The sequence below is a fragment of the Epithele typhae genome, assembly GCF_022376455.1.
Source record: "Epithele typhae strain CBS 203.58 chromosome Unknown BXZ73scaffold_2, whole genome shotgun sequence".
NCBI classification, from domain to species: Eukaryota; Fungi; Basidiomycota; class Agaricomycetes; order Polyporales; family Epitheliaceae; genus Epithele; species Epithele typhae.
The window spans coordinates 547,907-573,740 of NW_025954193.1; the positions used below are offsets into that span (position 1 = coordinate 547,907).

Sequence of the window (25,834 nt, forward strand, 5' to 3'; positions counted from 1 at the left end):
TTCATCAGGTTCTGGCAGCGCGGGAACTCGAGGGGTATTGGTGAAAGAAAAACGCTGGTCATACGAGCGCGAAATGTATCATGCTGAGGGTATACATGATATCCGACCAGTGGAAACCTTGATATCCCCGCCGTGAAGAAGAACGCTCCAAGAACGGACGTCCGTAAAGCGCTCTGGCAGGTGCACGCGGGCGCACGTCGTCACCAGCTCGGGGCGACATTCACAGTTAAGAGCCGAGACGCTAAGCAGGCACATACTTCCCCACTACGTCCCTCACAGTGGGCGCAGGTGCATGTAAAACTGTCCAGAACAATCAAGAAGTTCCATAACTAGAATATATACGTGATCGTGCAGAACATATACCGTCAAGGACACATCACGTCCTATCTCCTCCATAGGTACCGCCCCGCCGCTGGCCTGTCCGGCCTCGGCGTCAAGGAATGCAGAACGCTCGGTCAGAAACGTGCACGGAGAAGAAATGTCATCACCAACCATATCCAGTCCGCGCCTTCCAGTCGTGGTAGTTGCTGTCCATGAGGTGATAGATGGGGTCCCAATTCTTGCACACGTGTACCCCATTCGTCCGCTCCACGCTGAAGTCCCGCTCCTCCAGGTCAGGAGGTTCGAGCGCGAGGTCCGGCGCGCACAGCACCTCTTGGCGAATGTAGTTGAGGTAGTGCCCGATATGCCCCAGCGTCACGCCCCGCCTCGGAACGTGTACGCCCGGTTGAGCATCCGCAGGCAGTGGAGCTCGTGGAACATTGAGGTGACGAAGACGCGGTCCTCGGGCCCGAGGCGCACGTAGTCGTAGCCTGCCGACGATGCCGACCTCCAGGCCATCTCGGAGTCGTTGCCGATGGGGAGGTAGTGGACGGTCTCTTCGAAGGGCACCCTGGGTCCCTCTGGGAGTGGCAGGAATTGCGGAAAGTCGTCTCAGATCCACGTTGTCGCCGTGTGCTAGGACGGGGCAATACAAGCAGCGAGTGTGGGGTACGAACTATACGAGACGTTGGGCGTTGATACGACGTTGGAGACGCTCTAGATGTACAGGAGATGGTGACCAGAAGTCCCATGGCTTTGGCCTGAGGAGATAGCATGGTGTGGAGATAAGGCGGAGGCGAGGAAACAAGGAGTAGTACTTTGAAAGCTGCTCAAGTCGAACCTGCGTGAGAATGCGCCATGCGGAAAGGCACGAGACGCGCACCTATTTCGGCAGAAGACGCCTTCCGGGGAATTTATGGACAGTGAACTGTGGGTGTTCTATGTACCGGGTGACCGCTGGGGGTGTTCACTGTTTGTACACAAGCAGTGTGTGCAATGAAACGCCCACTGCCAGGCGTACTCAGGGGGACCTTCGTGGTTTGAACCTGCTAAAGGAATTTCTCAGTTGATATTTCCTTGTGCACTATAGCCACCTACACTTACCAGGGATGGAGCTCATACGAGCTCGGGCGTGCGGTCGCGGTCAGATGCAAGAGTTGAGCCACCGCTCAGGGAGACCTTAGCGGGCGTTTAACGCTTGATGGTGCCAAACATTGCCAAACATTCCTGTGCCAGCGTGCTGGCAGACGTCATAGTTGTCAGGCTTGTTAGTAACGCCCACACTCTCATCTTGTCCGTTCCCTTAGTACCTCCTTTAAGCCATCTATTGATAGAAAGCCAAGCTTTGACGTTTCGTCCTTCATGTTTTTACCAAATGTCTGAAGGGCTACCACTGACAGGAATCAGGATGCTCCTCGAGAGCAATTAGTGCAGTTGGTTAGTAACGTGCAGTGGCACTGAGGGATTTCAAGCAATTCCGCTCTGCGTAAGTTATAACAATTCTCAACACACAGATGAGATGAAGAATTTGTTTCTGGGGCCCAAAGTTTGCTTAAATCGTTACCCATGCTATGCCGACTCATCGCAGAGTCAATATTCCTCCGAAAGCTGCGCATGGCCGTGTTCCATGTCGCGCCCACTGTCCATCTATCCAGGTCAACCAACTGTCATCGAAACATCGAATAGATTCATGAACCAGAGGAACTGAATGTGAGTGTTCTTCCCTTTCCGTTTGTAGACACATTCAGTTCATCCCAGGAACCTCACCGCCGGGGCCTTCCACTGCATATCGCCGCCGGGCTTTTGATACCTCTACCTGCGTCCGCTCGAAGCATACCGTCTCCTCAACCACCGTGGATCTACATTGGAAATCCGTTATCATAAGCAAGGGCTCTATAGGACTCTACGTGGTCGGTGCGTGCGCCGTGGAATAGACTCGAGCGTTCCACAAAGGGTAACGGGAACCCTCTCCCGTATGATACGCGCTCCGCCCCGCATATACTGTGCACACCGTCATTCACGTTTGAAATTTAGTCCCAACAACGTCTGAAGCCAGACATGCTACGGACACCATCATTTACAGCTGCGACCGCTCAGATAACCCTGACGCCAAACCAACATTAAAGTACGTTTTCCGACCTGATCCATCTGCGGAGGTAGCATGTTAGCCGAGTCTTCTATTATCAAGCTGTCTCCAGAGCCTTACCAAAAGTTTCCGCAGACGACGGATCAGAAGCAGTCCTGCCCGTCGGCGTTCAGAGCACAGAGCACGTCGGTGCCAGCCTCAGCTGCAACGGAGGACCGACACAACTTGTCAGCCTGCAACGCTCCTTAGGAGTCTCGGCAAATGCGTACCGGGGGCCGGGATGGCCTGGACGACGACGAAGAGGGCGAGGAGAGCGATGACCGTGGAGAAGAGCTGCATGGTTATGAACGAGGGGGCTGCGTTGAAGAGGGGTAGAGCGACTGGGGTCGACGAAGGACCAAGACCTTCAAGTGGGTCTTTTGTACCCCAAGGGTTCCCGTGTGGTGCTCCTGGACTGACCGCACAGCAGTGTGTCCACCCGCCGCGGATACCGCACTTTCGTGCGCGGTCCAGTGCTCGACGGATGGCATCAACCGATGTCGGCCGTGCACCTGGCGTGCCCGACGCCATAATGGAGACAGATCTCCGAGGAAGACCGGGGATGGCTTCTGCGGTCAATCGAGGTCGATTATGCGGTCATACGGGAGTACTATGCCGAGCCATTCATGTTCGGAACGTCGGGACAGAATCTAATCCAAGGCGTTTTCCACAGGCTACCAGGTTCCATCACTCGTCTGAGATTATCTCGACGAGTAGGCCCATAGTGCGCTCTCCACGCGCGCGGGCCAGCAGTCCAAAAGGCGGGATACAGCCTTACAGGAATATTCAGTTCGTTCAAATCACACAGGCTCGGTATGTTGATAGATATGTCACTTACTCCGCACAACAATACAACACAGCCGAACCAATCAAACTCAACGCCAACGTAGAACGGAATAAGGTAATATGGGACCGCTCACGAAACCGACACTACAGATATGGTTGGTATTCTCAAACTTCACTGCTGGTCGCGTAAGTGACGCGTGTATCCCTAGCGAGAAGGACGGCGACTACGCCAGCGAAGTAAGCGGGAGGGCGAACCAAGACAGTGCATGTTGATTTTGGAGTGCCCACTTGTCGCAAGCAACCCTCTGTATTGGAACAACGAGATAAACAAATTACACACCCATCTTACAGCTCGTCCCGAGTCCTAGCAACGTAGTCGGCATAGTTCGCCTCCGCCGCATCGTACACCGCCGTCCAGTCCCTGCACTCGTGCGTCACGTCCGACACCGTCGTCTGCGCGTCCGTGTTCGACCGCAGGTGCTCCAGCCGCGAGTCCCCGCGGCACATCACCGACTGCCGCAGGTAGTTCAGGCAGTGTCCCGCCATCTCCCGCTCCCGCCCCGTCAGCCCGTCCACCCTCTCCTCCCCCTCTCCGCCCGGCGCGCGCCGCCACGACTCATTCGTCCCGGGGGCGTACGAGTCGTGCACGGCCACGAGCTGCGCGCGCAGGACGTCGAGGCACCGGAGCTGGTGGAACATCCCGAGCGTGAACGGGCGGCCGGCGGGGCCGAGGCGGACGGTCGCGCCGCCGCGCGGGAGGAGCGCGGCCCACGCCGCGGCACCGCGGTCGGGGGCGTCGGCGAGCGCGGCGGAGTAATGCACGCTGTCTTCGTGCGGGAGGCGGACGGCGGGGAGCGCGGGGAGCGGCCACTCGGCGGGGAAGTCGGTGCCGCGGTATGCTGGTTGAAGGGGGGGTGACGGGGTGCGGGGAGTAGTGGGGTTCGCGGTACTCACTGTATTCGTGGGCGGGGGGCGGCGGGGGGCGGCGGAAGGGGATCAAGGGGACGACGCGGGCGAGGAGGAAGAGGGAGGCGGAGACGACGAGGAGCGCGGCGGTGATGCGCTCGAGGAGGGTGAGGCCCTTCATGCAGGCGAGGGAAACGGGGGGCAATGGGATCTGGGAGCGCAGGCCCAGAAGTGCAGACGCGGCCTCCACTCCGAGGCGAGCACAGAGCGCACGGCGTCCGGGACCGGGACGGGCGGGCGCGCCGGTAGCCGCACACGTGCCCAGAGGTTCTATCCAGAGGGAGCGCCGAGTATCTCGTACACACCGCCGGTGCCGTGGGATCCAGGGCAGCGCGTCCGGCTTTCTGAACACGGAAACGCGCACGTTTGCTTGACAAATTCTCACATGTTCCTCCATGACCGACGCGCTCGAGTAGGCACACCTCACCCATTCGTCAGATCTCTAGGGCCTGACCACAAGCAGTCCCTCCGTGATAATCAGGGCCTGGCTTCTCCCCCCAGGACGATCAACCTTATCAGAGAAGTAGCGCGGAGAAGTCTTGTTTGCGGACACTGCGGTCAAAACGCCCGGAGATCTCTTGTTCCAGCATCTCTCAATCGCATACAATCCGCTGACAGGCACAATCGTGCGGCTGCCATGAACCTGGTGCTTACATTCGCCCTTTTGACAGGATATGTTAGGCGACGAGGTTCACGTGAGCCAATCCCGACATATCGACCGTCGGCATATCATCGAGCCAATATTTCTGGTGTATTGGAAGGGGTTGCGAACCACATGGTCCACATTGGAGAGTGTGCTCTCAACAAGGTATCCTTCAGTTGACAGTCGACCGTATACTATACTTGATCGGATTCTGAACATACCACATACCGAACAGATCGTTACAAAGAGAATCTTCTGGTTTTCACACACACAGAGCATTTTCTACTGTGGCATACGTCTAGACCGCCAAAATGCGCACCCCTCATCGTAGAACCCGTTGTGGACTCAGGTGTCTGTATTTTGAGCCCGGGGATCTCGGCAGCGATCGTCTGCCCGTGATCTCGAACTCGCTGGTCGTACATAGCTGTGAGCCACAGCAGAGTGCACAGGAGCGTACATAGTGACCTACACTTGGCGCTTTCGATCATCGCGAATGCTTCTGCAGCTTCTTCTTCTTGCGGCTTGTCGTTGAGGGCGAGCGCCTAGATGTCTTTGGGAAGCTGCTGCTGCGATCGAGGCGACTAAGTCCGTAAAGATGAGGTTCCGCAAGCCCAGAGGTTGCGCGACCACGTGCATGGCAGCGGCCGTCTGGCTAGGCATCCCCGATGGGGTGGTGCTCACTGGCGATGCCCAGATATCCGAGGCTCGCAACCAGTGCGTCTAGAAAAAGCCGTTCACGGGATGTGCCCACACCCGAGTGGATCACAGACTAAAGCGCGCATGAGAGCCTGAGATGAGCATCGAGGTCAACGAGGACAAGGGAGTGCATTGTCCTGGGGCAGCCATGCATGGCGACGGGTCGGGTCGTCCCAGATGCCTGACTTGCTATCGATTCGGCGGTACTGAACCACTCTGGTTGGGCCGTCGCGTACAAGGAACCTTGGCAGAGGATTGACAGACAGACAGATGGTTGTCATCGCGTAAATCGTTTTGACGGCATATAAACAGTGGTCGCTGAATCGAGGTCTTCGGAGCTTCGTATCGTGGAAGAGCTATCAAGGGCGAAATTGCCAGATGTACCCACGCGCGGAATTTGCACTGGTGACGACAACCCAGTCAGTAGATAGATGAGAAGGATCAAACTAAAATGCCTCACACATGCGCGCGCTGCGCATATGCCTTATGGACCTAACATCATCACAGTGTTATCGCCGCCGGCGCATGGAAGAGCGACACTGCATGGCCCCGCGTCACAGGGTGGTCCGGTTGATGGATGAAGCGTCGGCAAACCTCATGATCGCCGATCGACTGAGGTCGGTTGCATACAAACACCATCGCCACATCCAGTAGCACGCAGGCCACGGTGCGCAGTGTGGTCGCTGATATCGGTGCGGGCGATACACCAATGGGGCGGGACACGCGGGGCAGCCTGGCCAGCTCGACCGAGGGGATGAGCGGAATGTATAAAGGACGAGGCGGAAACAGGAGCAGAACCTCATCCCCTCGAGCTCCAATCGCGGCGACAATCCAACCTCTCACTTCACCTCTCTTCTCAACTCCCAACCCACCATCTCCACGATGCAGTTCTTCGCCAAGATCGCCGCCGTCCTCGCCCTTGCCCTCGCCGCCCAGGCTGTCGCCGTCCCCGGTGAGTAGCCACCTCAAGCACTCTCCGATTCGCATTGACTGATGACCCCTGCCTTTTCTCTAGCTGAGGCCGGCACTGACGGTGGTCTCTGCATCCGCGGCCTTGATAGTTGCTTCTAAGCGTCTTCCCCACACAGTGCGTGCATCGTGACTGAGGCGCGCTTTTCTCGAGCTAACGAGTGAATATTAGCCTGTGGTGACGCACCGCTCATGACGACTTGGTCCTGCTAGTCGTCTGGGGTCGTAACAATTATCTATTCCGCCCTTCGGGGATCCGTGGTTCTGTACTAGTGTTGTTGTTGTTATTGCTGCAGTGTATATCATTGTGAAAAATACCCATGTTTACCTTATCTTGAGCGTGCCAACGTCCAGACGAATCTCGGGCACTGAGAACTGCACCGGGCTGCAGGAAGCGGAGGCGCAGAAGTGTTGCCAGCATCAAAGCCGCGCCTCGTTGGGCGTAACTGGCGCTCCGAGATGATCGATGGGCGCTTGACCGGTCTCCTTGCTCGACCAGGCTCGATCACGATCAGACGGTGTCGCCTGGCGTGGCGCGCGCCCGGAACAGGGCGGACGGAGCCCGAGTCTCCAAGGGATACTTAAGGGGTAAACGCAAGCAAAGATTTTCACGAACGCACCGAGTGAGAATATCTTCAGCGCGAGCACGAACAAAGTGCGCATGTAGTGCCTGCGAGATGTGTGTGGATGCACGAGAAACCGCAGAACTCCGCCGATCTGGCACCTGCGATTCCGAAGCACCGCGGCCAAAAGTTAGAACTCCGGGCGCTTCGCACACACGGCCCGATGACGCCATCGCACAGGCGCTAGTAGCCGCGCATGATGTTGACCGCAGGACTGGTACTAGTGTTGCATTTCACCAGATGAGTGGAGGGCTATGAGTGGGCAGTCTCAGAGTTGTGGAGGTGCGGAGCAAACATGGACCGACAAGTCAGCTTCCAGCCTTGTACGCGACGCGTGCGATGTACTAGGGGATGCATGCTGAACCAATGCTAAACGTGAACTCTAGTTCGATTCGCTTATGTGTCTAATTTTCATCGGAGGCTCATCGTTATGAAAACCGCTCGCAGACGAGATCGCATGGGCCACTGAGGTGAGGGAAATGGAGTGCGCAGCGTCGCGGACGACAACGTCCCATTTAACTAGAGGATTGGCATCATACAGACAGAAAGTTGTGGTGGGCGACGGAATAAAAACATTGGTCTCTACAGAGAGGTTTTCAGGGTTTCTTATCGCTGAAGAGCTGTCAAGTACGGTACAGTTTGTCTGCTGTTTGGCGTGCATATCCGGACGAGTCCCGCGCGGCGCGGAAATTATTGGCAGCGACAATCTGGTCAGTGGAGAAATGAGTACCAAACATGAACTCCTCACGCCTGTGCCGCGCATATACCTCAAGGGCCCAACAATGCCATCGCCGGCAGATAGCCCGGTAGCGGGGATGAGTAACTTGAGCGACGCTGCATGCCCCTGCATCACGGCCCACGGGGTGGTCCGGCTGGAGTTCATTTCATACAAACACCCTCGCCAAGCGTGAATACTGCCGCATTCAGTAGCACACGGGCGCGGTCCGGTACGGGTGCTGATGTGGATGCAATGGGCGGTACGCTGAGGCTTGAAACACGCGGGCGGCCTGGCTGACTCGACCGAGGGGGTGAGCGGAATGCATAAAGGACGAGGCGGAAACGGGAGCAAAACCTCATCCCCTCGGGCTCCAGTCGCGGCGACAATCCATCCTCTCACTTCACCTCTCTTCTCAACTCCCAACCAACCATCTCCACGATGCAGTTCTTCGCCAAGATCGCCGCCATCCTCGCTCTTGCCCTCGCCGCCCAGGCCGTCGCTGTCCCCGGTGGGTAGCCGCCTCAGACGTCCTTCGAGTCGCATTGACTGATTTCCCCCGCCCTCTCTCTAGCTGAGGCCGGCGTTGACGGTGCTCTCTGCGGGCGCGACGGCGGTGCTGAGGACTGCTTCTAAGCGTCTCCTCACATGATGTACGGTGCGTGCATCGCGACTGCGGCGCGCTTTTCTTGAGCTGACGACGAGCGCACCTTAGCCTTTGGTGACGCACCGCTCATTACGACTTGGTCCGCTAGTCGTCTGGGAGTCGGAACAATTATCTATTCCGCTCTGCGGGGATCCGCGGTCCTGTAGTGTTGTTATTGTTATTGTTGCAGTGTATTTCATTGTGAAACATACTCATATTTGCCTGACCTTGAGTTTTCCAACGTCCTCACAAACCTCGGGCACCAGAGTTCCTTGAGAATCGCATTGGGCTGCTGGAAGCGGACTCGGACGACGGAGGCGTGGTGGCAGAAGCGTTGGCGTCAAAGCGGCGCCAAAAGCCATCTCGGATGTGACTGGCGCTCCGCGGATGAGCACACGCTTGGCGCTCGGCGCCCGCGCCGCTTCAGAGTCGCACCCGCGGTGCATGATGAGCGCTAGCCTCAGCCTCACGCCGCTCGAGCGCGCTATCGCTGGCATTCTCTTCTTCTTCGCGCGTGGAGTTGCAGTTCCCCTTCCGCCAGTCTGGCAATCCGACAGCAACGCACACGATGGACGAGTGTAGGGACTAGTCGAAGGTGTATACGGTGGCGGCTCGGAACCATGCGGCCTCGACGGTCGTGTCTCGAAGAGTCACTGGGCCAGGACTACGGCGCACCAGCACTCAAGATTTCATGCAATATTCCTAGGACGTTTCGTGCCCCGGTTCTGATGCCGAATGTCCACTCGTAATCTATTCACAGCTTGTGTATTATAAAGGGCGCGGTGGACGGCGCTGCGGGAGGTGGCGCATGGGACTGTCTTTTTGGGTGGTGCCACAATTCGCCTCGCCGGTCGGTAAGTACCAGTCGGTACCGCGCTGAGACGTGGGAGGGATTGGACCGGCAGGGTGGATGATTGAGCTAAAATCGCGTGGAGGAAGAGACTTGGCACCATCGCCCCGGACGAAGGTGCAGGCGCACGCCGCAGCTCAGGCCTCAGGACCCGTGACCATCCTCCTCGTCCTACTTATCTGATAATCGAGTGATGGGGCGCATCTGCGGTCGGCGATGCGTCAATGCGCTCAACCCGCAAGTCACGGTCTGCTTCGGCCGCGCCTCGAACGAGCTCGCCGACCTCAGTCTGAAGCTCACGGCCCCGGCGATCCTTTCGCGCGTTCATCGCTGCGGTCGGACCTCCGCCAGCGCGCACTAGTCTCTATCACGGGGCCAGTAAGTGCCTGCAGCGCGCAGATGCAAGTGGAGATGCATTCGACGGCGGAGTTCCTGCGCCTCGCGTCCATCATCCTCACCATCTTCTCGGCCGAGGGGCTGCTGCGCTCAAGTCCGGGCTCTGAACGACCTCGCCCTTGTTGATGGTGGCGTCGCAGGGAGATGTACGATGGTGGCGTCGCAGGGAGATGTACGATGGTGGCGTCGCAGAGGGTACATCTCCCATGGCTAGAGTCTCCGAGGGATAGGCCTTCACGTGGATCTCCGTGGATCACCGGCGCACTGGGCTGTGCCGCCATGATCCATCCGTATCCGTCCAACGATGGAGTAACAGCGAGCAAAGGTTTTTCACGAATGGGACGCGGTTCCGACACCCAACTTGACTGGCGGGAGTCGCGGTAGCAATAGGAGTGCGTATGTGGTACCTGCGAGCCTGATAGTATGTGTGCACGCACTAGAGGCCACAGGGACGGAATCATCGACGAATTGGCAACGCTTTATCACAATCAGGCCCGTTCTGCGGTTGTGCGGTCCCGCGCGCGGCGCGGTCGAAATCCCGCTGCTTCTTGTGTTGGTACCTGCATGAGCGAAGACGTCCAGCGTTCTGCACACCCATTGGACAAAGTGGAGTTTGATAGTACTTATCTGAGTACTCATCATCCCTCACTTCGCTCGCTGCGGAAACACGCCGTCGTGCGACGTCTGATGGAATACATTGCCGGGTATCTTACAACACATACAGAACCACATTGCTTCACTCCTTCTCGGTGTGCTTGATGAACACGCCGAACGGCAGCTGAGCACCGTTCACCCATGTGATGGGCCCGGAGCCCTGCATCGTGTAGCCAACCGCCTCGTACATCTTCGCGGCCCCCTGGGCGTGCAAACAAGGGCGTCAGCGCAGTACGTCAGTCGACAAATGGGCACTCACCCCGCCGGCCATGGTCTCGAGGCACGTCGGAACCTTCTCCTTGCGAGCCTGCGCGAACCCCCGTGAGCACGATCTATATGCGTCCTGCACGTCGCCGATGAAGGACGCACCTCGGCCTCGACGGCGTCGAGCAGCGCCTTGCCCGCGCCCTTCTTCTGGCAGGACTGCTTGATGCCGATGAGCTGCAGGTGCCACGCGCCGAGCTTTACGCCGGCGCCGAGCACGGACTCGACGAGCACGTCGTACTCCGCGAGGAACTGTGCGCGCGCAGAGCGGCGTCAGCCCACCGCACTCCGCACTCTCACCGCGCGCGATGGCCGCGGAGGCGCACCTTCGGCCACCAGTCGCGGCAGGTGTCGTCGAGCTTCGCCATGAGCTCGTTCCAGCCCGCCTCGCGCTGTTTATCGCTGCGGGCGCGCGCCCCCATGGGGAAGTGAGAGTGTCAATGCCTCACCGGGTACCCGTGCGATCGAGGACGACGTACGTGGACAGGAACTTGAAGCCCGGACCGAACCTGGCGCGCGGAAGTCAGCACCCACGCGAGACCGAGCGAGCGGGCGAGGGCACGTGTGCTCACCAGACGCCGACGCCGACGACGCCCTCCTCCGGCATCTCCGCGATCCAGACCTCGCCCTCGCCGGTGAGCGCGGCGGCGACGTGCGCGCGGTGGATCGGGACCTGGAGCGAGACGTCGTTCATGAGGGCGCCCGCGAAGAACTCTACGAGATCGCGCGCGCGCGCGCGCGTCAGCGGCGGGGCGCGGAGTGGTCGAGTGGGGGCGGGGGTGGCGCACGTACGGTTGTTGAACGAGTCCGCGAGGACCTCGCAGTAGTTCTGGATCTCAGCCTCTGCGCGCGTCCAGTCAGCGAGGGCATCGGCGGATCGAGGAGGTGGTGCGCTCACCAGAGGGGCTGGACACCTTGCGGACGGTCACGGACATGATGCAGCAGCTAGCGAGTGGTCGGGGGAAGGGGGGCGATGGGCGGGGCGATGGTCTAGCGAGGCGGGGCGGCGGGGATATATCACGTTATCGCCTCGATCGCGGCGCACCGCCCCCCGCGAGCGGTCTTCCAGCATCAGTGTCGCTCTCCATGTGGGGATCGGCCACCGGACGTCGTGGGGGGCGACAAGTCGGCGGCGCTTTGCCCAGGAGATGACGCGCATGCGCCCTCTGTCACCCGCTCCCTCCGAGTAGGCTCGCCTCGGGCACTGTCAGCGCAGTGGGTCATCCAGGCGCCCGCTTGCGTGATCATGATGGGGAAAGACAAGGGACTTACCCAACAGAGTGCTTGCCACCTTAGATGGGCAGTTGCGATCTTTGGTCTAGACCGCTTACGCACTGGAATTGGACGTCGTTATTCAGGATACACATGTGAGTGGACAGCCACAGACCTGATGCCAAAACAATGTAGAAGGCGCCTCAACGTGAGATGCGCCGTCCTCATACAGATAGCAGACGGTTCGAAATGGCTAGAGCGCGGGATTAGAACGCGAGCGCGAGAACACGCCGCTCACGACATAGGCCCCGGGCCAGGGCCATCTCGCTTCAACGACGTGCCGCAGTGGAGGGCGCGCGGTGCGAAGAGGTGGTTGTGTGACCAGTGCTGAGTGAGCGGTACGTATCTGGTGAGCGTTGGCACAACTCTTGTGTCAATGAGATACGTGCAGATGATTGAAGTGAGCCGCCGACGCCTGCGCAGTCTGATCGGGGGCCGCTCCAGTCCGTCCCTCTCACCAACGTCGAGTCGAGTCACCACCCTCGACTCAAAGCGACAGTGGGAGGGGAGAGAACCGTATATAAATACTGCGAGGTCGTTCGTACCACTCATCGGACCAGCCGATTCTCAACGCCTTCATCCTCTTCGTCATCCCTACACCCACCCGTCATCAGCCATGCAGTTCATGCTCAAGGCCATCATCGCGCTCGCCGCATTTGTCCTCGCCGGTCAGGCTACTCCTGCCCCGGAAGCTAGTACGTACCTGAAACGTTGCGATGTCTTGGCTCACAGTACTGACCATGGCATTATCCAATAGAGGCCCAGGCGTGCGACTCCACCAACCTCGAGGACTGCTTCTAAGCAAATTACCCAGTGAGCCAATCGCGTAGAGAGTTAGTTATCACCTGGCACTCATCAGCGGATTGTTTAGGAATTCCCCGAGGGGATTAGCGTTGACTTTGATTGGTTCGGTGTAAAGCCTGTGTTGTATTATTGTGCGGAGGAAATGACATATCTATCAACGTACTGAACCTGTGTGATTTGAACGATGTAGACTTACCCTGACGCTGAATGTTTCCCCTGGTTCAGATCGTTCCGAGGCGTGATGAATCGGTATACTCACACCTTGATTGACCGGAGCCATCATCCCCGGTCTCCCTCGGAGGTTTTTCTCGAATATGGAGCACGGCCGACTAGTTCGGTTGATGCCATCTGTCGAACATGGACCACACGAAAGCGTGGTATCAGCGGCAGGTGGAAATACTACGGGCGCTGTGTGGTCAGTCCAATTCACCTGCACATGCTGCACGACACGGGGAACCTTGGGGTATAAAAGACCCACTTGCAGGCCTTGGTCCTCCATCGACCTCAGTCGCTCTGCCTCTTTTCAGAACAGCCACCTGCCTACCCCTCGTTCGCAACCATGCAATTCTTCTCCAAGGCCATCGCTCTCCTCGCCCTCTTCGTCGCCGTCCAGGCCGTCCCGGCCCCCGGTATGCATGTTGCCGATACTCCCAAGGAGCATTGAACGCTGACAAGTGGCTCCGGTTCTTCGTTGTAGCTGAGATTGGCACCGACGGGCTCTGCGCTCGCGGCGTCGACAATGAGGACTGCTTCTGATTCATCGTCCACGAAGACTCTCCGTAAGTCTCTAGAGACAACTTATCAATAGAAGACTTGGCTAACGCGCCACCTCCGCAGGTGGATCAGGTCGGAGAACGCGTTTTGGAGTTGGATTGGCCTCAGGGTTACTTATCCGAGCGGCCGCGTTTGTAGCTTCTGATCCTCGACCGTGTCCATAGCATGTTTATTTTCAGGTGTTGTTGCGGCGTGGAGTTGAAACGTGAGCGACTGTGTGCAAAGTATATGCGGGGCGAAGCGCGTGCCATACGGGCGCTGAGCCGGTTGTACCCTGTTACGAGCGACGCTTGAGCCTCATAGAGTCCTTTAGAGCCCCCGATCACGGCAACGGATTTCACATTGAGATCCGTGTGGCTTGATGAGACAGTGCACTTCGGGCGATACGTGGCGAAACGTGGCCCTGGCGGTGACTCGGTTCCTAGGATGGACTGAATGTGCCATTTTACAAGGGAAAAGGAAAGAGCGCTCACAATCCATTCCCTTCGTTTCATGGGTGTATTCGGTGCTTCGACGACAGGTGGTTGATCTAGATAGATGGACAGTAGGCGCGACATGGAACGCGGCCATGCGCAGCTTTCGGAGGACTAAGTTTCCGACGAGTCTGTATAACAAGGGTGATAGTTTACGCATGCCTTCGGCTTCCATAAACCACGGGAAATTACTCATCTTATCCGTGTTTTGAGAAATGTTGTAGCATCTCATCACTTTTGCAGCGCAGAATTGCTGTCCATGGATTAGTTGAAACCCCGAGTCAGCGCTACTGCACTTAGACTGATTGAAAACATGAAGAACGAGATGCTCGAGCTTTTTTCTGGCAATTGATAGCTTGAAGCAGGTGCCAAGGGAACGGACATGATGGGTGCATCCCACATGGGCGTCGCCACAAAGCCTGACAAGCATCATGACGTTGCACGTGGCTAGCGCAGGAGTGTTTGGCAATATTTGGCACCATCACAGATTGGACGCCCGAAAAGCCACGGTATCAGTCACTGCTTGCAGCTGACCACGACTGCACGCCCGAGCTCGTATGAGCTACGGCCCAGGTAAGTGTGGGCGGCTGAATTATACAAGGAAAGGTTTACCTGAGAAATTCCTTTTTCAGGTTCAACCCACGAAGATCCCCAGCACACTGGCGGCGTTTCATTACACGGACTGCTTGTGTACTAATATTCCTCAGCGGCCACTCGGGTCATAGGAAAGCCAGTCTCTTGTCCATAAACGTGCCTGAAGGCGTCTTCTGTTGAAATCAGTACGTGTCCCGTGCTTTTCCACACGGCACATTCTCATGCAGTCTCGACTTGAGCAGCTTCACAGCGCATCTGTGTGTTTCCTCGCCTCCGCCTTATCTCCACACCATGCTGTCTCCTCGGACTAAAGCCATGGGGCTTCTGGTTGTCAGTCTCTTTAATCTCCTGTACATCTGGAGACACGTCTCCAACCTCGTGTCAACGCCCAACGTCTCGCACTGTTCGTACCCCACACTCGCTGCCTGTATCGCCCCACTCTCACACATGACCGCGACAGCGTGGATTCGGGGCGACTTTCCGCAATTCCTCCCGCTCCCCAACGAGCCCAAGGTCTTCGTACCCTTCGAAGACACCGTCCACTACCTCCCCATCGGCAACGACTCCGAGATGGCCTGGAGGTCGGCATCGTCAGCAGGCTACGGCTACGTGCGCCTCGGGCCCGAGGACCGCGTCTTCGTCACCTCAATGTTCCACGAGCTTCACTGCCTGCGGATGCTCAACCGGGCGTACTCGCCGAGCCGGGGCGTGCCGCTGGGGCATATCGGGCACTGCCTCAACTATATTCGCCAAGAGGTGCTGTGCGCGCCGGACCTCGCGCTCGAACCTCCTGACCTGGAGGAGCGGGACTTCAGCGTGGAGCGGACGAATGGGGTACACGCGTGCAAGAATTGGGACCCCATCTATCACCTCATGGACAGCAACTACCATGACTGGAAAGCGCGGACTGGATACGGTTGGTGATGACCTTTCTTCTCTGTCATAGCCGTTCCTGACCGAGCTATGGCCGCTCGTTCTGTGTTGCAGACCTTGACGCCGAGGGCGGCGGACATCATCACCATTGAGTTTGAGCGGCGGGCGGCAGGGCGCTATCTATTGAGGAGATAGGACGTGATGTCTCCTGGACGGTGTATGTTCTGCACGATCACGTATGTATTCTGATTATGGGATTGCTTGATTGTTCTCGATAGTTCTGCGTGCACCCTGCTTAGCGTGTCAGCTCTCAACTGTGCACGTCGCCCAGAGCTGGTGACAACTTGTACCCGCATGCACCTGCCAGAAGACTTTACGGGCATCTGCTCTGTGAACGGTCTTCTCTGACCTCGACCTGACCTCGACAGCTCGAGGACCTCATTTTTTCCTATCTGCCAAGCTGGCTCCCACGGAAAAACATCAGAAACGGGCATCTGCGAAGTAAACAAACATGCTTCTGTCTTCTCTGCAGCTTCTCGTCCCTGAGATACCCAGGGGCGAGCGCCGGCGAGATCCCGGAGGATCTGCGAGCGGTCCGGCGCTCCGGCTCGGAGGGGCGGACATGAGTGGCGGAACGTCCGTGGGCGGTGACCGGTGACCTGCCAATGACGTGCTTTCCCCACGGTCCGCCTGTTTCGTGGGAAGGCGAGTACTGGATTCGGCGGGCATCATCGCAACCGCGTGGGTCCTCTGCTTGTGCGCCCGATCATCTGCGATGCGGGCTCGGCGCCGTGCCCCGGGCTCTGCTCCCGCCCGCCCGGAGTCGGCGCGGACGAGGGATACACCCGCAGCGTGACCGACCCGAACGCGTCTGGGCTTTCGATTCAGGGAGCGCCACTTGCAAGGCGGGCTCGTTCGCTCTCCCCCCACCGCCCCCGCGCGATGCCTCGCACTGGCGACTACATTGCACTCCAGTCTTCGGACGAGTCCCTCCCCACAGCCGGCAATGTTCAACCTGTTTACTGTGAGTGTCCCGTGCGTTCGTTGGCTCGGCCTATGCTAAGTGAGCGCTGCTTTCGCAGACCATACCGATCGCCTCGTCTTCTGGGCGACTGTCGGCGTACTATGCTCTACCCTCGTCGTAATCGCCACTGCCGCTGGGCTCCTGGAATCCCCAGCCCCTCCGCCGGTCATTAGCGACCACCGACCGAACCCCTACGTCCACCTCGACGTCCTGCTTCAGAACGCCACCCTAGACTGGAAACCCTTCGTCAACTTCCCCCCCGTGGCCCTCCAGTTCAAGACGTCCGACACCTCCCGGAGGCTCTCCGAGGAGGGCCGGGACCACCCCACCGACTTCGGCAAGGTCTACCCCGACGACCGCCATGTAGTCGCGAACAGCACGGTACGCCCCTCCCCCTTGCTCCGCTTGCCCACCCCAATCCGACGCCGACGCCGCCCAGCACTCCACCGTGCTGCAGTTCCGCAACATGGACTACCTGATGGAGCGCTGCGTCCTCCACTGGGACGCGCCGCGCTTCTCCGCCGGCTTCCCGAACCCGGACATCCGCATCGACCCCTCGCCCGCGCGGGTCGACGTCTGGCTGCTCGAGCGCGAGCGCGAGATGTCGCGGTACCTGCCCGGGTCGACGGACTTCGCGCCCGCGCGCCGGCGGCTGCTCACCACCATGGCCGTCGCCGACGGCGCGCCGAGCGAGAGCGTGCCGTTCGTGTGCCCGTCGCAGAAGTACACGACCGTGGAGCTCACATGCCCCGCCGGCGGAGGGGCCTGCGGGGTCGACTTTTGGCAGAACCGGCGCGTGCACCCGCCGGGAGGTGAGTTCCTCTCTTCTCGTGTGGGTTTTGAGGGAAAGGTTGACAACTAGTGCACAGGCATCTTCATGAAGCAGCACCCGTACCGGGCATCGGGAAAGGATATGGTGTAAGAGGGTTTTTTTGTATCGTGTTCTCTCATTATGCACGGCGCTGTATTCTTTCATTATTGTTATTGGATACTTTCTTCATATGCTCTCGAGGCTCGTCGCGAAGCTACCCGGGCCTGCCGGGCCGCAGGGATTTGAGACAAGCGCCCGCTGCCGCAGTCGTCGAGTGCCAGCTACTCACTTTCACTCGACACCCCTCACACAGTGCACACTTGTTTCTCGAAAACGTACACCCCATGAAAGCATTTTCCTCTTGTGCACTGTCTACTCGTACACGCTCAGTCGAACTCAAGCCTCCAAGAACGACGCAATCGTCTTCATGTACTCCTCCCGCTCCTCCCAGCACGGCAGGTGGCTCGAGTTTTCGAACTTGACCCACTTCGCGCCAGGGATGTTCTTGTGGTACGCCTCCACGACCCAGTCCTGCGCGATGTCAAACGCCCCGTTGATGACCAGCGTCGGCACGTCCACATCCTTCAGGCGGTCGATGACCGTCCAGCCACTCAGGATCCTGAACAGGCGCATATGGTCAGGAACCCCACCCCGCGTACGAAAAGGCAGACGCATATACACACCCAGCATTCGGCACCGTGCGGTCCGCGTCGTCCCCATACCGGTACTCGAGCGTCGTCAAGAACTCCTGCGGGAACGGCTGGATGCGCAACCCATAGACGGCGTACACCTTGAACACGGCCTCCCGGTACGCCTTCAGATCCTTCTCCTCCCCCGCCTTGACGGTCTCCTGCACCTCCTCCGGGAACTCCCCGAGGAGCTGCATGAACGACTGGCCCCACAGCGCGACGCTCGCGGGGGAGTCCGCGATGACGAGCCTCCTGAGCCCCTTGGGGTGGCGGCGGACGACGAGCTCGGAGGCCATCATCCCGCCCCACGAGTGCCCGACCATATCGAACTCGTCCGCGACACCTAGGTGGGCGAGCAGGCTCTCGAGCTCGTCGAGGAAGAGGTCGACGGTCCAGAACGCTTTCGGCGCGTCCGGTCGGCGGGAGGAGCGGCCGTTGCCGATCTGGTCGTAGAAGACGACGACGCGGGGGTGCGCGCCCGCCGCGGCGAGATCGGCGTGCGGGAGGAGGTAGTCGTGGGTCATGCCGGGCCCGCCGTGGGCGACGAGGATGGGGGGCGCGGCGTGCGGGGCGCGGAGGTCGCCGAAGACCTTGTAGTAGGTCTCGTATGTCGCGCCGTCGTAGGTGAAGGGCGCACGGCCTTCGTGCGTTGCCGGCGCAGGGTGGGTGCTGGGGGCGGTCATGGTGTGGTGGGCTGCGAATGTGTCTCGGTAAGCTGACTGGATCGATTGAATTCTCGGTGCGTTACTGACATGGAATCAAGCCTGGGAAGCGGACAAGGAAGTCAACGGAGGACTGCCAGAGGGCGACGGCGAGGGATGCGGCGACGAAGAGGGTCAGCACCACCCGGAACGAGGACGACGAGCGAGGCGAGGGCGGGGAACCCATGGTGCTGCGACAGAAGAGCAGCACGACAGGGGCATATCGACTGCTAGGTGCGCACTGCGTAGTGGATATCCATCATTTCGCGCCTTCTTGCGCTTCTTCCCCATCCCCATCAGCAGAGGACTGCGAGTTCCTGCTCGACGCGGTGATTGAATACTGTTTCTGGTGCGGCCTTCTGTACGGGCTGATGAGGGATCATTGGAGAAGCCCTTGGCCACCTTCGTCCTCCGGCTCGTGCGCACATAGCGCGCGTCGGGCGAAGGGCACATGTCCTTTGCTCTAACCGGTGTTGACGTAGTTCGCCCCGCGGTTACCACAAGACCGCTGTTTACGGGCCTCATGCCGCCCCGTGGAGTCTAGTCGACCCAGTAAGTGGCGAGAGTACTTCCGGTCCGAACGTGGGCGCTGATGCGGTGGAATCTCTGTTGGGACAGGCCCTGGATGTGGACGTGATCGCCCTCACCGAGGAAGGAGACATTGTATGTTTGATACACTCGTGGCTGCCCAGTCATCCTCAATACGGCGGCAGACACATCCTGGCAGCGGTGAGTCAGCCTCGGTCAGTGGAGATGCGGCGGATACGACGATGGAGCTACTGTGCAGCCCACGGCCTCGTCCGAGGTTGGGTGCGACATAGTGGGGGTTGCGCCCTCTCCAGGCAACGGGTCGAGTTCTGAGTACCTTGATCAGAAGCCGCCGCTGTACCTCCGAGAAGTGTTCTTAATTGTACGTCCTTCTGCCAGGCGACTGGCATACGGCTGACACGTTTCCCCAAGGTCCATGTTGCTGTCGTACAATGTTCGCATCGCACGGCGGCAAGGTCCAACCAACGCCACGAAGTCCCGCTCGGAGCTCGGAGGTCTCCGGGGGCGGGCAGACATCTGACAAGCGTCGGACACCGGGCGGAGATCCGAGCTGGGGGTCCCGGTCTGTTCAGACATGGTAAGGACCGCCTTTGCGGGCGAGCGCCTGTCGCGGATAGGCACGGCTTCGAGTTGCCGATCCGATCTCACCCCTCGAAGCCATACGGTCCGCCCGCTGATCAGAGATGGCGAGGCGAGCGTGGGTGGGCCTGGGTGGGCGGGGCACAGGGATCCTCGCGCGCTCTCCTGCCCTCCAAGCGAGCGATACGGCCACACCGCCCTCCGCGACGCCCGTCCGCCAACGCCTGTTTATAATCATTGCCTCGCGCCCGCGGTCAGCCAGCCGTTCCGGCGTTCCACCCCCCTCTCTCCACCCTCTCCCTCCCCACCGTCCTCCGGCCATGTCCTTCGTTAACGACACCAACCCCTTCGCGCCCCCCGGGGAGACCGCGGATGACCTCTGGTTGGAGAAGTCCCAGCTGGTTGGCGCCGTCTTGGGCGGTGTGGCCTACGGTATGCATCATCTTCTCTCGCACCCCTTCGAACATCAGCGACTGACTTGCTTCTCTTCTCGCGCACCGCGCCCACAGGTGTGCACGTGGCGTCCTTCGTCCTCTGCGCCGACGCGATGTGGACCTCCGCCCGGACGAACAGGGCCATGCGCACACGCAGCTCCATCTTCATGATGTTCATCTTCTTGCTCTTCTTGTCCGGCACCCTCAACTTCGCCTGCAACACCCGCATAGTCCAGCTCCAGTTCATCGACAACCGTGACTTCCCCGGCGGCCCCATGGCCTGGCTGTTTGCCTTCTACTCCATCGGTGTCAACACTGCCGGCAACGCTGGCTACATTATTGGCAACTTCCTGGCCGACGCTCTCCTCGTAAGCCTCCCCTTTTCCTCGCCATCTCCGTCGATGCTGATGGTAGTCTTCAGCTCTGGCGTGTGTACGTTGTATGGAACAGTATCTATATCGTCATCTTCCCCTTCCTCGTGTTCCTTGGCTCGACCGGTACGCCTGTCCTTCTCCCAATCTCCGATCATTCACTCACCCGCATGCTCGCACAGCGATGTCCTTCCTGACGCTCTACCAAGCCTCGCGCCCCGACGCCTCGCTGTGGACGCACCTCACCGTGCAGTTCACGCTGCCGTACTTCAGCATCTCGATAGCGCTCAACGTGCTCCTCATGCTCCTGCTCGTCGGCCGGCTGTACTACATGTCGTGGAACGCGTCGCGCACGCTCGGCCGGCAGCACGGGTCGACGTACATCTCGATCGCGACGATGCTCGTCGAGTCCGCGGCACCTTACGCGATCACGGGCATCATCTTCATCATCACCTACGCCCGGAACTCGTACGTCCAGAACCTCGTCCTGCCCGTGCTCGGCCAGATCATGGTGCGTCTCCCTCCGTCGCCAGCGTGACTGCGTGACTGTGGACGCTGACCGTGCCCTCCCATTTCCAGTGCATCTCCCCCGAGGTCATCATCCTCCGCGTCGCGACCGGCCGCGCGGTGACCAGCCGGCCGTCCGCGACCGCGCCCTCCGGGCACACCGGCTCGTCGACGGCGATGCCGAGCATGCAGTTCCGCTCGCCGAAGGCGTCGCAGGGCACCGAGACCTTCGCGCTGAGCTCGATGGGCGCGACGGACCACACCGGCTCGATGACGCTCGGCTCCAAGGGCGGGCTCTTCAAGGGCGAGGAGGTCTGAGTCTGTCCAGGGGTGCGGACGCTTACTTACTGTTTATCTATCTACGAAACGCGCGGACACGACACTGTTGTATGCTGGGGCCGCGGGGCCCGTTAGGGGCCTTGGGCTAGGCCCTTTCCAGTAAATTATTGGTCAATCAACACGATCGTTACCCAGGGTTATACTGTGTGGTGCACGGCTGTCCATGGACGCGAAAATTTCTTCGACCTTTGTGCAAGCAGACGGCATCGACGTAATCAAGTGTATTAGGATTTGCACTGAAATCCACTATGGGAGACGACGTCTGACGAGCGTAGGTTATTACGACAGCAAGGTACAGCAAACAGACATATGATACAGTTTACACATACAACGAAGCCAGAGTCTGCCAAGCACGCTCAGGGCAGGCGAGTGGGGGACTTCACCACCCGCCCGACACCCCACAATACGCGAATAAGGATACCGCACCAGTAGATCGTGTCCCGTCTGCGATCCTCGACGTTTTAGAACCACCACACCACTCTCCCGCCCGTCCCCTCCCGCGTCCCCACCCTGTCTGAGTCTAACCGCCATCCGGGTTTACTTCAACCAAACGCCGGGAGCGGCATAGACGGCCGCGGTCGCCCCTCGTCCGGTCTCCCGCCGTCGAGCTCGGAGCGCCGCCGCTTGCGACTTTGCAGTGCGAAGCTGGGCGGGACGGCAAAGTACTGCTCAATCGGTGGCCGACGGGAGCGCGACTGGCGAGCAGCCGCCGAGGCCGAGGTGGGCGCAGAGGGGCTGGCCGGATTCGAGTGTACGAGGGCGTCGATGGACATCGCGCCGTTCGTCGCAGTGGCGGACCCGTCTTGGTCCTTGTTCGTGATCCAGGCCGCTTTCTTGTACTGCATGATTGGTTGAAGAGTCGATGATTTCCGACGAGAAAAGAAGGAGAGAGAGTGAGCGACGTATGCGAAGGCATAGGGACGGTGTGACGTACCGTCTCGAGCTCGGGCTTTCCGCGCCAACGCGCGACGGCCTCGCAGAAGCGGACGGCGGCACGCTCGACGGCCTCCGCGGGGAATTGCCATGCGAGGTCCTCCATGTGCGTGGCCACATCGGGCGTCGTTTGCGGGACGGCGTAGAACTGTGAGATTCGAATACCGACGGCAGTCAGCACTCGTACCCTTCTCCCTCGCCGTGCAAATGTGGCCGCACTGCTGCCAGAAGCAGAAAACGACGGGGGGCATGTTCACGAACCCAATGCCGGCGCGGGGAACGGCGAGCGCGAAGGAAGGGTGGGGAGTAAAGAGCGACCACTCACCCTAGCCAGGCGCTCCGTCATCTCGATCTCATACTCGAGCTCCGCACCCTCCCGAGCGTAGTACACGGGCGAGTTGCCCCCGCCCATCGGCTCCCGCAGCGATGGGAACAGGATCTTCGCCGCCTCGTCTAGCACCGGCAAGTCGTCCGGGTCGAAATCGGTGAACTCGGGATCGTCCCCACCGCTCGCACGCCCTGCGGTCGCGCCAGACGCGCCGCTGTCCGCAGGCCGCGACGCCTGCGGGCGGGCGAGCGGAGGTGACGTCGCAAGCCCGACTCCGAGCAGGATCTCGAGCGGCTCGATCCCGCGCCAGTGCCCGGTGAGGTAGCCCTCGAGCACCGCGCGCGTGAGCAGCCCCGCGAAGAGGTAGTACCACTCCCGACTCGGCCGAAGCGCGTTGAAGAACACGCTCGAGTCCGTCCGCTGCGTCGTGGACGCCCGGGGCGACGTCTGTGGGGACATCGGCGCCGGACGTCCGGGCGTGGGCGGCGCGTTGCCGTTCAGGTGCGCGGACCCCCCATCGTCGTCGCGGCCGCCGTCGACGGACGCCCGGTCTTCGGTGGCTTCACGGCCGAGCTCCATCGCGACGAGCGCGCTGAGGCGCATGAAGCGGGGGATGAGCTCGCTGAGCTTCGTGTTGTGCATCGTCGGCGCGAGGCTCCCTCCCGCACCTGGTGAGGTGTTGGCCAACGAAGGTCGTCGGAGGACTGTTCCCGTCTGCGCAGGGCGGGCGAGCCCGGAGCCGATTCCACTGCCATCGAGCCACCCGGTGACCCCGACCGCAATGACGGCGCCGTTCGTGCCTCCCGAGCCGTCCCCGGGGCTGCTTCCTGTAGCCGAACTTGCGCGCGCGGAGGTTTGACGGCCGCGCTGCTGGCCGCCGGGGCGAACCGTGAACTGGGACTTCGCCTCGACACAGATGCCGCAGCTCATGTGGAGGTGGCGAGGGCAGCGCAATGACGGGGGAGAGTTGGCGTTCTCTGGGTCCGAGCCAGTGGCGTAGAGCGAGTGCACGTACTGCGAGGGGGTGGGTTTCCGTTGCGCGTGCGGCATCTCGTGTGGGACCGCCGCGGCCGAGACGCTGGTAAGCGGGACGAGCGAGGAGGGGAGCATCGTCGCGACCTGGTGCGCATGCGCCCCCGGCGGGCGCTGCGGGGGGTCGGGCGGGCGACGGGAGAAGAAGTCGTTGATGACCGTCGCGAGCGCGAGCCGGAGGCGGACGCCGTTCGGGAGCCTGTGCTTGTGCTGCCGCGCGTTCTGCGGCTGGAGCGAGGGCGAGGTCGGGGGCTCGAGCAGGTCGTCGGGGTGCATCGGCCGCTCCTCCGGCGGCTGGTCGAGCATCGCGGTCGCGACCTTCTCGACGCTCTCCGCGCGCTGGCGCAGCGCGCGCGCGAGCGCGAGCTCCTGCCGCTCCAGCCACTCCTCCTCGTCCTCCGAGTGCGTGTGCTCGGGCCCGCCCTCGCGCGCGCTGAGCACACGCACGTCCTCGCCGTCGCTGTACACCTCCTCCTCCTCCTCGAAGTTCTCCGGCCGCTCCCGGTGGGCGTAGTTCGCGCTCGAGGGCCCGCCGGTGCGGTCGATCATCCCGAGCTCGGCGCGGGCCTGCGCGAACCGGGTCCGGCCGTGCACCCAGAGGAGGTGGTCGATTATCAGCGTCCGCGTCGACTTCTCGCGAGGGGGTATGGAGTGCAGGTGGTGGGCGTGCTTGTGCGCGGGGGCGCGGAACGGTTGGTGGGACGGGTGGGGCGCGCCGGGGGGCATCGGGACGCGTTGCATGATGGGGGAGGAGGAGGGCTGGCGGAGATACGCGTTTATGTCGTATACGGACGCATGCTGGGGGCTGGTGTAGCTTGGGAGGGCCATGAGGGCCAGGTGTGGGGGAGGGTTGGGTTGGGAATGCTTGTATTCGGCACTTCAGGATGAGATGGGTTCCTGCGAGACTTCAATCTATACCATGGACAACGCAGATGAGGCAGTGAGCTCGCAGCACGCGCAGGGCCCGGAGAATGGTAGACTAGGACAAGTTGCGATCACTCACCAACAGATCCCTCTTGGTTAAGCTGCCCACAACACCTCCGCCACCGTAGTGCCACAGAGAGAACGCGAGACGGATTGCAATGAGAGCGGAGCTGTCGGACGGGTGAGAAGAGGCGGAGCAGGGTCGAAGAATACCAAGAGAGCATTACTCTCGTTCCCCGTGACGGCTTCAAGCCCCTCCAACATCCCAGCCCCGCCCTAAACCGACACACGTGACTGGCCATGCGCGCTACGGTTTGTTGCGTCGACGCGCCAACGCCTCATCCAGACGGGGTTCAAACGTTCGTGCGGCATGCTGCTCAGAGAGTGAGAGAAAGCGAGATGATCAGATATGTTAGATGCGGGAAGAACACTACCGACGAGATGGTGGAGTATAGTACATGGTACAGGGAATAGTGCTCGTGAAACGACCACAGGGCCAGGCGGAACGAACGTGGACAGCAGCGGCTGCATACCGCTGGCCATATCATGGACAGGATAATCGAAAGCGTGAACGTAGATAGCCATAAAGCCAACAGCGAGGTCGGCGACGGGTGAACGGGCGCAATGTAAAGCCTAGCGTAATATCACCGTGAAGAGAAAGTAATGGGACTATGGTTACAATAGAGACGAACGGAAGAGAGGGCGATCACGAAGTGCTATAGACAGCAAGACAAGACAGCAGGCAGGTAAGGCAATGGGTACGGGTAGGAAAAGACGGGACTGTGCTGAGAGGAAACAAGAATCGATAGCGAGAAGGTCCCAATGGTCGTACGAAACGAGGTATGTTGGTGTGGCATGCTCCTGAATCCGTGGAGAACGATGTGTAGTGGACAAGAGATAAGGGGGCGGGCGGGGCATTTGCTTGTGTTCATGTGTGTCCTCGAGCGATGCGCCGTGGGGCCCTGGGCGTTGTCTGATAAATATGTAATTCAACATTCGACGGAGAGCGGGCGGGTGGCAGGCGGGGCAGGTCGAAAGCGGACCACAGATCATCGTGGCATAAGAGGCGTGGCGGCGAGACACGGAACCGGGGAATGCAGGCGTCGATCGTCGGCGTGCACGCGCACGCGGGGCGAGGGGGCGGGAATAGGACAATGTGCTTGTCAATA

The 25,834-nt window shown here is 60.1% G+C and overlaps 8 protein-coding genes across 8 annotated transcripts; 3 read left to right on the forward strand and 5 right to left on the reverse strand.

Annotated features, from left to right (window-relative positions):
• Positions 1–241: 241 nt before the first annotated feature.
• BXZ73DRAFT_73307 (uncharacterized protein) lies at positions 242–840 on the reverse strand (the record flags this gene model as incomplete). The annotated part of the gene is made up of 3 exons (XM_048021872.1): positions 242–300; positions 493–707; positions 761–840. 3 exons carry the CDS (start codon positions 838–840, stop codon positions 242–244), a joined length of 354 nt encoding a protein of 117 aa, XP_047883092.1.
• Positions 841–3,577: 2,737 nt separating this feature from the next.
• On the reverse strand, positions 3,578–4,319 carry BXZ73DRAFT_73308 (uncharacterized protein; the record flags this gene model as incomplete). Its single annotated transcript, XM_048021873.1, has 2 exons — positions 3,578–4,131; positions 4,187–4,319. The coding sequence occupies 2 exons, from the start codon at positions 4,317–4,319 to the stop codon at positions 3,578–3,580; spliced, it is 687 nt and encodes a 228-aa protein (XP_047883093.1).
• Positions 4,320–10,472: 6,153 nt separating this feature from the next.
• BXZ73DRAFT_96094 (uncharacterized protein) lies at positions 10,473–11,589 on the reverse strand (the record flags this gene model as incomplete). Its single annotated transcript, XM_048026982.1, has 8 exons — positions 10,473–10,592; positions 10,650–10,697; positions 10,760–10,906; positions 10,981–11,056; positions 11,134–11,163; positions 11,227–11,368; positions 11,447–11,497; positions 11,553–11,589. 8 exons carry the CDS (start codon positions 11,587–11,589, stop codon positions 10,473–10,475), a joined length of 651 nt encoding a protein of 216 aa, XP_047883094.1.
• A 3,273-nt stretch (positions 11,590–14,862) lies between these two features.
• BXZ73DRAFT_73310 (uncharacterized protein) lies at positions 14,863–15,495 on the forward strand (the record flags this gene model as incomplete). Its single annotated transcript, XM_048021874.1, has 1 exon — positions 14,863–15,495. The coding sequence occupies one exon, from the start codon at positions 14,863–14,865 to the stop codon at positions 15,493–15,495; it is 633 nt and encodes a 210-aa protein (XP_047883095.1).
• Positions 15,496–16,386: 891 nt separating this feature from the next.
• Positions 16,387–17,390, forward strand: BXZ73DRAFT_96098 (uncharacterized protein; the record flags this gene model as incomplete). The annotated part of the gene is made up of 4 exons (XM_048026983.1): positions 16,387–16,468; positions 16,527–16,849; positions 16,908–17,280; positions 17,338–17,390. The coding sequence occupies 4 exons, from the start codon at positions 16,387–16,389 to the stop codon at positions 17,388–17,390; spliced, it is 831 nt and encodes a 276-aa protein (XP_047883096.1).
• Positions 17,391–17,675: 285 nt separating this feature from the next.
• BXZ73DRAFT_86666 (proline-specific peptidase) lies at positions 17,676–19,194 on the reverse strand (the record flags this gene model as incomplete). Its single annotated transcript, XM_048024277.1, has 3 exons — positions 17,676–17,898; positions 17,963–18,608; positions 19,176–19,194. 3 exons carry the CDS (start codon positions 19,192–19,194, stop codon positions 17,676–17,678), a joined length of 888 nt encoding a protein of 295 aa, XP_047883097.1.
• A 923-nt stretch (positions 19,195–20,117) lies between these two features.
• On the forward strand, positions 20,118–21,427 carry BXZ73DRAFT_73313 (uncharacterized protein; the record flags this gene model as incomplete). Its single annotated transcript, XM_048021875.1, has 5 exons — positions 20,118–20,229; positions 20,307–20,599; positions 20,653–20,728; positions 20,785–21,113; positions 21,182–21,427. The coding sequence occupies 5 exons, from the start codon at positions 20,118–20,120 to the stop codon at positions 21,425–21,427; spliced, it is 1,056 nt and encodes a 351-aa protein (XP_047883098.1).
• Positions 21,428–21,990: 563 nt separating this feature from the next.
• On the reverse strand, positions 21,991–24,482 carry BXZ73DRAFT_86668 (uncharacterized protein; the record flags this gene model as incomplete). Its single annotated transcript, XM_048024278.1, has 3 exons — positions 21,991–22,287; positions 22,383–22,529; positions 22,707–24,482. 3 exons carry the CDS (start codon positions 24,480–24,482, stop codon positions 21,991–21,993), a joined length of 2,220 nt encoding a protein of 739 aa, XP_047883099.1.
• Positions 24,483–25,834: the final 1,352 nt, after the last annotated feature.